Source organism: Fusarium solani (genome assembly GCF_023522795.1).
Source record: "Fusarium solani strain SB1 chromosome Unknown bctg00000004, whole genome shotgun sequence".
NCBI classification, from domain to species: domain Eukaryota; kingdom Fungi; phylum Ascomycota; class Sordariomycetes; order Hypocreales; family Nectriaceae; genus Fusarium; species Fusarium solani.
Window position 1 is genome coordinate 3667811 of NW_027072152.1, and position 13219 is coordinate 3681029.

The following is a 13219-nucleotide window of genomic DNA, read 5'->3' on the forward strand; positions in this document are numbered from 1 at the left end:
TCCAATGTGTCGGTCACTCGGGGAGACCGGCCCCGGTTTTGATCCGAGGATGCAGATGAGCAGCTCGCTTCTGCCTACGCTTACGAGTTAAATGTGTTTGGCTTGCTCGTAATTTCCATTGTTTCTCATACATATTCATGTCGCAGCCTGAAAATTGACTGTCAAGTCCATTAAGGGCAGGTCTACCATTCCTCGCCTATCATTCTCATGATGTCCACAGTTCTCTTCCAATAGCGCCAAAGAGTGTCAGAAGCATGGGTGCCCTCTCGTATAGGTATGCAACTCTCCCTTCCCAACTTCATACTTGCCCTACACAATTCTCACTCTTCATCAGACCAATTCCAACATCCCAGTAGAAATTGTTTAACCCTCCAGTCCCATCCGCTGCCTGCACGCCACCCTCCTCTCCTGCGAGTAAGCACCTCAGGGTCACATCCTTATACGTTTCTCCCATCCAGAAAGCCAGATCGGATCTGCACTTTTTGACTATCGCGTCCTTGAACTCCTTTGCTGACAAGTTGCTAGCCTTGACCTTTCCGCCGGAACCTGACTCTGCCACACGAGCGAGCGGTCGCCAGAAGCCGATCTCGACGAGTAAAAGCCCCAGAGCGTAAATGTCATGGACCCTTTGATAGCGTGCCTGTGGCTCTGGGTTTGAGTTTGGCGCTTTAGGTCGAGACTTGAGACGTTGTCGGACATCGGGGGGTAGGTACACAGCCTCAAAGTCTTCGACTGGCGCCGAGATGGACAGTTCAGTTGGAGAATCGGGACGGGAGATGGCAAAGCCGCCGATGATTGGTGCTCCAAGATCGAGAGTTTTGATCTCGGATGATGAAGGATTTATCGCCCCGGTTGTTTCATTTAGAAGAAAGGCTATGTGCAAGGAATTGAAGCGCTCGTGATGCCACCGTGTCAGTAGAAAGGCGTAAAAGCCCGTAACCAACGTAGTGGCGAGCTCGAAGCGCTGATTCAAACTTGGTAGAGGATAGTTGACGCTTCGTCGGCTAGAAGATGACCTTTCATTTACACCTGGTCGCTGGCTTCCGGGTAGTATGTCGTAAAGAGTGACAATGGTGGTTGAGGATGTGGCGCTTGTCGGCAACGCCGACACCAAGCCAAAGACCTTTGCGCTGCCGTACTCAATGAACCCAAGAGATGGGAGGACCTGAAGATGTGAAAGCTCTCCAATCTGTTGTAGGGAGTACGATATCTGCGACATGCGCGTGCGGGAAAGTTTGTAGACGTCGTAGTCGCCTTGAGGAAACGGTATCCATTCGATCATGACTCGACGAGGTTGACCTTCATCATTGGGGGAATAGTGGGCGATGGAATACTGACGGCCTGCAAGGACCTTGGTTGCATCGATTCCCTTAAAGTGATTCATCTTGCGCTCCATTTTTGTCAGGATAGCATCCAGGTCTGCATCGGTAGTTGCCCCATCCTTGAATCGTTGACGAAGCCTGATGAACTTGGCGCTCTGGCTGAGGACCGTGTTGCGGTTACTCGATAGTCTTGAAATGTCTCCAATGTTTTCCGAAGTATCTAATGCGTAGCCCGCGATGCCTAGCTCCAAAATGCTGTCCCGGAGGTTCTGCGGTAGGATGCTGTAGAGCGCATTGTTCCAGTAGATCATGGATTCGAGTGAACCGTCAAGGATAGACTTGTCGTTGTTTTTCCAAGGGCTTGCGTTGTGCTTTATCCGTGTGACCCAAGGTGTATGCTTCAAGAGGTCGTCGGCGAATTTCTTGAGTCGCGTTCTTGACTTTGATGTCTCTTCTGACAGGTCGAGCGTTTGTCTCGGCTCTGGCGGTTGAGCCTGGAAAATCGTCAAGATTCCATTTCGCTTAAGAACCTCTTCAATTTTCTCTAGGAGCTTGAGAATGTTGACTGCAGCATCTGTGATGGGCTGTCCGAACTGCTTGTCTAGCGTGACTTGGAGTGCTGATGTTCGCGACGGCACTCTTCGAACTGACGGTGGATGACCTGGTCGGAGTGCGAGATGCTCCAAAGCCGTCCACCAAGTCTGGAAGCGAAAGAATTCCATCTCAAGTTTGCACATCCAATCGGCGACATCATCTCCAAAGTCGTGAGCCTCGCGAATGGTGCGCCATACCTCGAAGCCCTTCTCGAACACGGCGACAAGCCCACCAAGGCCAATGATGAAGGAGGGGTTCTCCAGGCCCGACATGTTTGCTAGGCAGATTTTACAGACGCAAGATGTAAAATGCAGATTAGGCGTACCACGTAGCACTCAAATAGTGAGGCCCTGATTACGAATACCAAGCTTAGGCTGACGAGTCTAGACCCGGATATTGATGCCGCACCCGATACCCCTCAATGTTGAGCTGAAAATAACAGCGATACGCTTGCATTTTGATCTGATTGGGTCACAAAGTGATTAGGCATACAGCAGCAGACGCCGTGGCTGTAGCTTGAGACATGTTCCTGGTTTCAGCCCAGTTTGCATCCGGTGTTCTCCTTATACTTATTATCTTGAAGCCCAGGCTGAGGCATTTACCTAGCGAACAAGGCTCTTTGTCCATCGTCGCTGCCATGGCAGATTTCCAATCCCTTTCCATTTACACTGCAGCGCCCTCAGCAACAGAACTCGTTAATCGCCCAGACAAGACTTTCGCCGTCAAAGGCCAAGCCGAGTTCCTCGCTGTCGCTATCGCTTTAGATGTGCCCATCCTCAGCGCCAACAACAATGTCATTGCAAGCATGAACACGCTCGCAGCGGGCGCTGGCGCCTCGTTTGCCGTTTTTGCTTCTTCCGAGGAGATGAAGTTGAATCCCGAGGAAGATTTTCTCAATCCTTCGCAGCGGGTGCAAAAGTTGTTTAATGAGGCCAAGTCGGGGAACAAGTTTCGTCGCCATGTTACCAAGAAGATTGTCACAGCGCAGGGATTTGCGAGTGATGATTCTCGACAACTGGTTGCCGCTATCAATGAGATACGGATTCTGTCTGATGAGAGGATTCGGCAGTGCGAGTTTATCGTATCCATGCTGGCTGTTTCGTGGAGCGAGTCTCCTAGCCTCGGACGATTCTGGCCTCAAGTTCTACTCGAAGCCGCAAACTAAGGCACTCTAGCGGAGTATCTATCTGCTGTAGACATTGACTTCACGAATCAGCTCGCCATAATCATGGAGATCGGGCGAGGTCTTCAGTTCCTTCACTCCCAAGGCATCGTACACGCCGACCTAAAGCCAACAAACGTCCTCGTCTTCAGCAACGGCTTCAGCCAAGAGCAGCAGGAACTGTCTGGCAAGATCGGCATAGCATCAGTTCGGGCGAAGCTTTGTGACTTTGGATACGCAGTCATCATCGACGACTACAAGTCAGAAAGGTTGTTTCAAGCGAGGATCGGTAGCTACCCTTGGATCGCGCCTGAGCTTGATGCTGAGGAGACCATCGAGTTGGAGAATCTTCACAAGACCGATATTTACTCTCTCGGATTGCTTGCTGTTAGCATTTTCATGAATGGAAGCTTGCCCTTTGAGGGGATCACACCAGATGAGGTTTCTGACATCAAGTCGAGGCTGAAGGAACATCCGGATGCGGCTGTTGCAACGGTGATGAAGAATATCAAGAGTAAAGCCTCGCTTGACGAGTATTAGGAGGAGTACATACAAGTCTTCCTCTCAGGGACATGCGTACCCTCGCAAGCTGACAGAGTGTCACTATCTGCGATTCAAAGCTATCTGTTTCTGGGCATGATACAACTTGGAAAGGGCAAACCGGCGATACCCCTGGAGTGGTTCCCAGATCTTCGTGAGGCGGGCGAGAGCTATCAGTGAGTGGCTGATCTTGCTATTCCAAGTCCCGAGTTAACATACCTAGTGATGCTCTACAAGCGCTTGAGAAGAAGCATTCAAAGTCGGCACAGGTAGGCAAGTCCGACCCAGACTATTGTGTCATGTTAACGAACGTTTGAAGGGGGAGACTGAAGAAGATCCCAATATGCCGCAAATACTCCTCGACCTCCGCAGAATGCGTGACGAAGTCATTTCCATTCAGATCGGTAACCCCGAGTTCGAAGAAACTCTGGCAAACGCATTCCAGGGCCACAGCCTGAAACCAGCAAAGGTCCGAAAGTTTAGGAAGGCTTGGAAGACTGATGACGACTTTAAGGAGAGTCAAGACTTTTTGATCGTATGCAGGAAGTTTTTGACCGAGCCATCTTGAAGACACCCGATGTGAGTTGACCTATCATCTTGTGGTTGAATTGCGGCTGATTCTTTCTAGTTTGCATTTGAACACACTTTGACCGCTGCTTTGATGCCCCGTGTGGCACGAAAGGAAGTAATCGAGGATCTCAAGGCAACGTGTGACTCCGACTACATCGAGGATCCGGCCGCGCCATTCCATCTGGCTGGTGCGTATTTCAACGGCCAGGTTGTTGACCCGTCAATCGAGGGAGGTCTCAAATATCTCACAACGTCAGCCGTGATGAAGAGCCCAGAGGCTGTCTCGTTGATTCTGAATGTCTTCGATGCCTGCGAGGCTTCTTTACCTGAGGACACCCGAGAAGACTTGCTGGCAACGATCAAGACTTACGGGACGACGACATTTAGCGGTGTACAGGCAACTGTTTTTGATCACCCTGTTCCAAGGCAGATTGAGCACCGCGCCGTTCTTGGAAAGATCTGGTCTAAGAGATGGCCTGAAGAGTACGAAAAGTGGTTGACCACCAATAGAAGGACCCTCAACACGGTGTTTCCCGTCAACAATACCCCGTTGTACTTAAGAGCCGAGCCAAAGTCTGGACAGCCAGAGTTTGACTTTGACCAGTTGACGACTTTCAAGATGGGCGGCCCTGACAAACTTGATCCTTCAAAGAGGCTGGACTTTATAGCAGAAGTTGCCAGGCTCTGTTGTCTTGAAGCATGCAGTGACTATGGCTTCACGTTGCTGCAAGTTGCTGTTGTCAAGGACGATCTTGAAATGGTCAAGATTCTTGTCCTCGAACTTGGAGCCTCTATCAACGCACACGGGAACACCTACTGCTGGACTCCGTTACTGCTCGCTTGCCACTGCGGTTACTTCATAATGGCCAAGTGGCTGGTCGAGCATGGGGCGGATGCTACTATTCAAGAAACTACACGGAGCAACCATCCTTCATTCGTTGCACAGGTTTTCCGATCGCAAACACTGCGAAGAGATCCTGGATATTGCTTTTTCTGCAGACATCGATATCAACTGCACCATGAAGAATGGACTGACACCGCTTCACGCTTCATTCTCTGGCTGGGACTACTCTGAAGGAGCAGCTGCGAGACTTCTCCTCGAGTACGGCGCGGATCCAACAAGACAGGTAAAAGAGTGGGATGGGTACTTTGGATTTGTGACTCCGATTACCCTAGCTGCCCAGGTGCTCGATGTTGACTTGATACTCGAGATGATGTCAGCAGCAGAGTCCTTCATCTCCATTGCCGGCCTATCCGCACGTCGCCAACTCAGTCAAGCCAAAGTACAGGCCTTCTCCGCCTTGACAACAAGAACTCGGTTCTACTACATGGCGACTGCGGGGCGTGGCTATATGAACAAACTTAAAGCCACAATCTCCCTCCTTGCAGATAAAGACATGCGCAACATTGTAGATGAGCAACGAGCAGAGGATGAACGGGTCGCAGACACTTGCTTGGCAATGTCGATTCACAAGGCTCGAGGATTTTTCATCGAGGCGCTTTTCAATGTCTTTCCTGACACAAAGGTTGATGCTCCACTTGAAGGATTATCACGAACATTTCTGCAGATTGCCATTGAACGACGAAGCATCGAAGCTATGCGATGTTTGATACGACATGGAGCAAATCTTCTTGCTAAGGACATACAAGGTCGAAATGCCCTTCAAGTGGCAGCTCACTACTTTCCGGTTGTACTTCCAGAGTTGATCAAGCTCTTGGAGGAGTTGCCACTTGAGAAACGGGGAGGCAAGAGCATTAAGGAGATTCTGGAGAGTCAAGACAATTCTGGTCACACGCTTTTTGCCCTGCTACTTCTCGAAGGATACGATGATGAGAGGCAGCTTGCAGAGTCTCTTCGCGTCAAGAACGGTCTTCAACACGATTACAAGATGGGAGGAGATGGCGACAAGTGGATGACGCTTGCCGGATACATGGTTTCGGCTGCTGCTGCTGACGGTCTCACACCGATTGAGCATGTGCAGTACTTGCTGGACTTGGATCCAGCACCGGAGTATGTCTGTGACTCTGAGGGGAGGACGTTGCTTTCTTTGGTAGTCCAAGGGTTCTCAGGCTGTAAGTTATTCAACAACAATGTCTGGCAAGAAAAGAGGTGCTAACGGCATCACAGCGCGGAATTCCTACGATCTTCCTTGCCATCAGATCACAAGGATGATATTGCAGAAGTATCCCGACTATGATACCATCTTTACCCGCTCTAAAACACAAAGCACTGTTCTTCACGTTGCCGCCTACTGGTCCAACAAAACGGCTCTCCAGATGATCAAAGACCACGTCCAGCGTAACTGCCCTGGGAAGCCAGTACCATGGAACCTTATTGAAGAGGGAAACACTGTCCTGGACTCTGCGTCACTAGGCGTCAGAGAAAAGGCCCTTCCGGCACTTAGTCCTGAGGGCAACAAGCTCGCTACCAGATCGACGAAGAAGGCTGCATTGGAGTGTTACAAGTTCTTGAGGGAGAATGGGGCTCTGCACAACTGGGAGTTGCAGGGCACTATGGTAGCGTGAGTTAAGACAATGCAAATGATTGTGGGTGTGTGCTGACCACCGAGAACCAGGGCACGGCTGCTCATCTACAAGGTGGACTTTGTCAAGACTGGCCTCTTTATGCGAGTGGCGACAGAAAGGCTTGGCCTTGGAGCACCAGAAATGGATCTAGATGGTAAGCCCCCTAAGACCTTTCCCAAGAGTCTTGCTCCATCAGTTCAATCACGACCTTCAAGTACCCAGTGCTAACCTCACTAGGAGTTATCGAAGTCGCTGACACATGCAGCCCAGGTGCAAGGCTAATCCCCCTCCCTGTGGTTCAACTCGCCTGGCGATACAACAACTTCTTCCTCAGATTCTACTTTGTCCGTGTATCTTCTCTAGCCATGGAAGGCTTCGAGCAGTTCCGCGGTTGGTTTGAGAAGCGGATGACGAAGGACGATCCCCGATTCTACGAGAGCCTCAACCTGCCCCCAGGGCTATGTAAGTCTCCTATCAAGATTCAGCCCTAAATCTAACTAATCGCTGCTGTTAGATCCGTACAAGACTCTCAACTATAAGCATTCTGTGCCTCATACCAATGAGACAGTTGAGTGGACCCGAACTGGGCGCATCTGGACTGAAGAGGAGTGTGATGGATTAGAAGCAAGGTTTTCGGCGTTGTGGGATGTCTTTTTTGGAGAGAATGAGAGGGAATTTCTTGAGAAGCTAGATGAATGAGTGGCAGCGGGCTGATAAATGCCATGTGTACTAGATGAGATCCTGTACATCCAAAGGTCTAGCCAGCTTTTACATAAGGCTTTCTGTTACTCAGCTGCTCATCTTTCCGCCAGGGGAGGTAAAGTACCGGTCCTCATACTAGAGACTTCCTCTGCATCTCGTCACTATCCTCCATTACATACTGCGCTTGCTCTATCGCCTTGTGGTGCTAGTGAGGCCTGATCTGATAGATAATGACGGAGCAACAATATGGACAGGTGGATAACTCATAGGCAGCATCAGGTAAAGGCAAATATAGTTTTCCTATGGGTCTGCTTATCTAGCACACACTCTGGTGTAATCAGCACACACTTTATCACCCACAGCCAATCAAATCAGTTAGTCCATTTGGTTGGGTACAAAGTGTGTGCTCGTTACACCAGAGTGTGTGCTCGTTACACCAGAGTGTGTGCTGGATAAGCAAAGCCTAAAAGAGCCTTGTTCTTCTACGTCTAATAAATACGCCAGATTTATCAACAATGAAAGACCCATAATTTAGGTCGAAGCCTAGCTAATCGGATTTCAAGAGCTGGTCCGCGGCGCTTACATACGTCTAGACCAGTCAAATCTAATCTGATCTCGCTTATCTATGTGCCACACAACGCATTAACTATTATCACACCGCCTTTCAATGGTGTTACACGACACAAACTCCCCTTTTAGGCCAATATAACGCGACAGCCACTGCGAGAGCCTCGCGCCGCAACATGGGCGAAAGACTCTGCGCTCAAGTTCGGGCTTATTTTGCACCCTCCCCCCCCCTTGAGAAGTAGCTGAAGTATCCGCCCAGTAGCTCGACAAGTTATGCGTCACTGCTGATGTGATTTGTCTGGTATTACACTTGAATCAAGACATAGTACAAAAGTCACTCAGTCGAGAAAGGTGAGTCGGAGAGGAATGTGATGCGAGACTTCTTAATTTCTTCTAGACAGAGTACGGCATAAACGACCAAAAATAAACCTCACTGGCTAGGTGAGCTCGTTGCATCCCCTTATATCCTCAGACATTGGCCAGGTGGAGCGAGCTGAGACTGTGAGTCCAGCCTCCCTTGAACCGAGCGCTCAGCCCCAGTCCCAAGAGGGTGTCTTTTGAAGCAGACCTCTAAGTTAAGTCAGGGGTTATTCCGAACCCCAGTGACGCCCCTGGTCTCTGGAGTCAACATAAGGTGGTGCACCGATTGGCCTCGATCAGAGGAACAAAACATCGAGGTTTAATCTGCTGACCACGGGAGCTCACGGAGCAGGAGGGGTTCGAAACCCCCCTGACTTACTATGTAACTTATGGTTTTTCGTCTTGATCCATCGTTTGTCGCTAAATGACTATTATTGTCTGCAATGATGACAAGAAGCCATCAGCCACAAGACACAGTTGTCACTAACTGATACAATTTAACGACAGTCACAATTCAGGACAACGACCCCTGTTTTCTTTAATTTCCCGGCTAGCGCCATAAACCCATCCCGAGAGAATCAGACAAGCAGTACGGAGTAGTTCACCAATCTTTTTGTTCATCCCTCTTTCGCCCTTCTTGACGGACTCTATACCACAATGCTTTGCCCAGAGATTGATGAGGTGGCGGATCTCACCGAATCTTGGACAATACCTTTCTCCGAGCGTGTATGTGCAATGCACACGCTACTTATTCCTCTCGACTGACACTGGGGTAGGCGAGAAAGAGGCGAACCGTCTTTATATGGACGTGCTGTACCTGCCTCGCGGGAGGTATGCGCGTCTCTGTGAGCAATTGCCCTGGTTGTGGCCTGGAAAGGTGTAGCTACTGCAAGACTGAGAAGATCGTGGTCAAAGAGTGAGATGATGAATCCATCTTCTTTACCCAGACCACGGTCGTCTGGCTTAGTTATCTCATCGAGGGCCAGGCTTCAAGTATATCAAAAAACACAACATCAACACATCACAGCATCATATCCCACTGCTAACGCAGTGGCCGTATGACAACTATTTCTTTCCACGTTCAAAAGATTACAGCAATACCTCAACACAATGCCCGCAAAAAAAAAAAAAAAAAAGCAATTAATCAGTCAGGCTCATATGACGCTGCCGCCGCGGAGTATAGGGACCGGCCCTCTCCCTCCTACCCTCTTCAAACAAAAGAAGCACCGCATTCGAAGTAATACAAAATTGCTCTCTATTTATTGTATCGACATGATAACGAGGCTTTATGAGCAGCGGGCCCTGCTCGAGGCTATCCACTACATCGAGTTGGCCATCCTGGGCGGCAACGCGTTTCTCGCAGCATCACAGGACCTAGGGGCATCCAAGGAGCTCAAGCACTTCGTACGACGCCATGAGCTACCGTTACTCAGACTTTATCTACTCATGTACTCAACCCACCAGATCCTCGCTACTCCTTCATTCGGTTTCACTGAAGCCACAACTACTCCTAAAATATGTTCATCAGAGCCTACCATCACCCTTTTCCCTAGCTCCCTACCCTCGGCATCCAGGCCCCTCGTACCCAAAGCTACCACAGCCCCAACACTCTTTGCAAGTTTTTTCTCATCTCTAAAAATATATCAACCAAAAAAAATGATTTTGGGGGACTTTGGTTGGCGTTATTGTTTTTATTATTCTCACTATCTCGACCCAGCCTCATACATTTTCATTCTTGCTGTCTTTCCAAGTCTATGTCATCCGTCAACATAGCCTTGAAGAATTGGGTTATACCCTGCGAAATTCGCTTCCAATGAACCAGGATACCAATAGTCGACCACACTGCAGCCATGAGAATGATGATCAGGCCAAAGAATGACCTGGCATTTGGTCCAAGGGGCGCAGGAATGGCCTGTTGGTGCATTGACAGTACGCCAGCTGCTACTGCAATGGGCGAGAGAAGCTAGGGATGGTGAATCAGACGATGTAAAGCACCGGTGATATGTCACTATCTTATGAAAGCTGTCCTGTACTTACACCCACAATAAGGAAAGTCATATTCTGGGCAAAACTAGCCATTTGGGCTTGGGTCTTGGCGTCACGACTCCCTTCATGATTAAGGTAGAATGATAGCTGTGTGGCAGCCTATCAGTTTGCTAGGGTATCCAGTAGTGAGATTTCCATCTTACATCATCATTGTAGTCGTCACAAGCTTTGCAGAGATTCTCGAGATCTTCCAATGATCCTCGTAGTCGTTTGGTATGGTTGCCGATTTCAGAAATGAATCGAGGTGCGCGTCCTGCAAGTGTTACGAAAGTCTCATCTGACTTTAAGGAATCCAACTGGTTGATGGTGGCTGCCAGCTTCTGGATCAGGGGGCGCAGAAGCCTTTTGGTACGGACTGCCCAACCGCGGGATTGCCTCACGGCAAGGGGGTCATCGGGAGGGGGAGAAGGGGGGTCCGTCATTGTGATGGGGCAGGTATTGATCTAATACCTTTTATTAGTGACTTGTTTGAGGTGAAATGGATGCATATCTATATGAGAGACAAGTGAACAGAATGCAAGTCTAGGGAACATCTTACGTATTCATTGATAATGTCTCCCATGTGTGTTGCGAGGGTGTGCCATTCATCTCTCGCCTGTCGTAGCCGCGACTCCAACACAATTAGAAAGTACTCCCGAGGATTCAAAATAGGGAGATTTGCGTCCGATTCCGCGGTGGTGAAAGGATCAGGTCGGAAGAGCACGTGTGACTCGTCATCGATTTCCACCTCCTCGTCATAGGCGTCAACGCTTTCCCTCTTGTCTTCACTTTCAAAGTAGGTATCGACAAAGCAGTACCCCACCCACCTCCAAGGGTCTGACCCGCTGATTAGAACGGTTGTTTGGGCCTCACACAGATATGCTTTCGTGGTGGGAGGGACGGGCCCCTTTGGCCTCCTCACAAGGAACGACAAATCCGTGATGTTTCTGAGAGCGTCACTGGCTGCTGACTTTCGCTTCCGGGGATCGTGAGGTGGACTGTAGCAGGGTGCGACTCTGAAGGCGCAGTAGGGAAGGTCAAAGGCTAGCTGAAAAGTTGAGAAGCCACTGGGCTGAGTGGGCGTCAGGTTCATCCAATGGAAGGCAAAGCAGAATTGAGGTCCTTACTGGATACGTGGAACCAAGAAAACCCCTAAACGCCAGATGTCGATAAAGGCTGTCCCTCAAGGCCCTTGCCTGGTGGATCGAGAGGGTTGAAACAAGAGCCATCATCGACCAGCGATCTAGGTCCGTGATGAACCTTAGAAGGTTAGCAAGACACATTCGAAATCAAAAATGACGAGCTGAGCTGACAGTAAGCGGCGATCAGCGTTCAGTCGGTGTGCTGGTGGTTGATTTTGAGAGGTGGCACTATAATTGTTCCTTGCTGATTTGGCTTTTTCGAAATGGAATCGCTGGGTGATGTTAGCAACCGCACCACACGGCGGAACCTCGACGGGGTAGCTTTACATCTTTTTTCAGCTCTAGGTACAATTTATGCGCGTTGAGAGGGCCAAGGTAGCCCCGAGAAATTGAGTTCGTCCCGTCGTTCGTTCGGTCATCGAGAAGAGCAATAGTTGCTTGTGGGACGGATGAGCTGTCATGCTCGAGTTCACTCAGCGTTTTGTCGGGGCAAAAGCCCGCAACTAGTTCTACCTCGGGCATGAGTCGGTTTGCGGCTCCAGACTCAGTCATAAAGAAGCGAATCAAGCTAAGCTCTGATCCGCTGTCTTTCCACACTTGCAGGAAAGGCTTGTTTTCATACTGCCAGCCCACAACCAGATTAGGGTCAAAGTCCGCATCCCAGAAAGTCCTGTTTCTCTCACGGCCTATAGCCGGATTGTGTTTTTGACGCCTATCCCTTTTGGGATTCTTTCGCTTTTTATTCTTTTTTTTCTTCCTCTTTTGGCTTCGAGTTTGTGCAGCAGGCTCTGGCATCATCATATCTCGCAGGTCAATCAAGATATACGAACCACATTTTTCGGTGTTGTCGAACACTTGCTTAAGTAAGAATCGAATCAAGTCGGGATGCTCCCACTCAGTGTTGGTGTGCAGAAATTGTAGGTTAATTTGAAGACAAAGAACATGGGTGTGTCGCGTAGATGGCTTTATCAACCTGTTGATGGGATATCCTAGAGCGAGCATTCCTCGCCCTATTCAGCAGAGGTAGGGTTTCACGGCAACGTGGCAACTGCCAAGTCGACTGGTGCTGTCACCTGTCTTTCACTCTTTTCTGTCGGAGATAAGCGGTTCTCGTGCTCGTGATCCATCTATGTGGAAAGGTTGCATGGCGGAGTGCGTGCATAACTCGTTGGGCAGCAAGTCTGCTCTATTGGCTTGGACTTTCAGGATATCGCGGCTAAATCAGCTGTGAGAAAGCTGCCTTGTCGCCTCGTTACCCCATGCTGACACTGCGTGCGAATGAATCACACTACCTCCAGGAAATTCCAAAGTGCGTTTTGATCATGAGGTCCAGCTCAAACCACGTTCTATGGTTAAAGAAAAGTGAGGCTGAGGCCATCCGCAGCAGGAGACTAGCGCCAAATTTTACCAACTTGATTCGTAGCCCTAGAAATTCGACTGACCATGATGCGGATTCTTGGTCTTTACGCCGTCATGTCACCCTTCGACGAGGTTGGCTGGACCATTTTTCAACCGAAAACACCACACGATGTAAGACCAGCCCCATACGGGATGCCCTCTAGCCTCTTATTAGGTCGGTAGCAAACACCCAAGACTTCCTCCCGCTTGGAGTTGGCATGATTTTCAGGGCAGGGTGACGGGGCTGAGCTGAGAGCTGATGGCACAGAAATGGATAATGAAAGATAGAGATCAGCTGTTACCCTGGCGTT

At 49.6% G+C, this 13219-nt stretch overlaps 4 protein-coding genes across 4 annotated transcripts; 2 read left to right on the forward strand and 2 right to left on the reverse strand.

Annotated features, from left to right (window-relative positions):
* Positions 1-298: 298 nt before the first annotated feature.
* MRS44_008256 (uncharacterized protein) lies at positions 299-2188 on the reverse strand (the record flags this gene model as incomplete). The annotated part of the gene is made up of 1 exon (XM_065620838.1): positions 299-2188. One exon carries the CDS (start codon positions 2186-2188, stop codon positions 299-301), a length of 1890 nt encoding a protein of 629 aa, XP_065476910.1.
* A 365-nt stretch (positions 2189-2553) lies between these two features.
* Positions 2554-3081, forward strand: MRS44_008257 (uncharacterized protein; the record flags this gene model as incomplete). Its single annotated transcript, XM_065620839.1, has 1 exon — positions 2554-3081. The coding sequence occupies one exon, from the start codon at positions 2554-2556 to the stop codon at positions 3079-3081; it is 528 nt and encodes a 175-aa protein (XP_065476911.1).
* A 63-nt stretch (positions 3082-3144) lies between these two features.
* MRS44_008258 (uncharacterized protein) lies at positions 3145-7413 on the forward strand (the record flags this gene model as incomplete). The annotated part of the gene is made up of 10 exons (XM_065620840.1): positions 3145-3611; positions 3699-3794; positions 3842-3887; positions 3938-4153; positions 4247-5016; positions 5135-6261; positions 6317-6710; positions 6765-6868; positions 6952-7176; positions 7229-7413. 10 exons carry the CDS (start codon positions 3145-3147, stop codon positions 7411-7413), a joined length of 3630 nt encoding a protein of 1209 aa, XP_065476912.1.
* Positions 7414-10072: 2659 nt separating this feature from the next.
* On the reverse strand, positions 10073-12512 carry MRS44_008259 (uncharacterized protein; the record flags this gene model as incomplete). The annotated part of the gene is made up of 5 exons (XM_065620841.1): positions 10073-10306; positions 10381-10488; positions 10533-10832; positions 10928-11440; positions 11838-12512. The coding sequence occupies 5 exons, from the start codon at positions 12510-12512 to the stop codon at positions 10073-10075; spliced, it is 1830 nt and encodes a 609-aa protein (XP_065476913.1).
* Between the last annotated feature and the right edge of the window lie 707 nt (positions 12513-13219).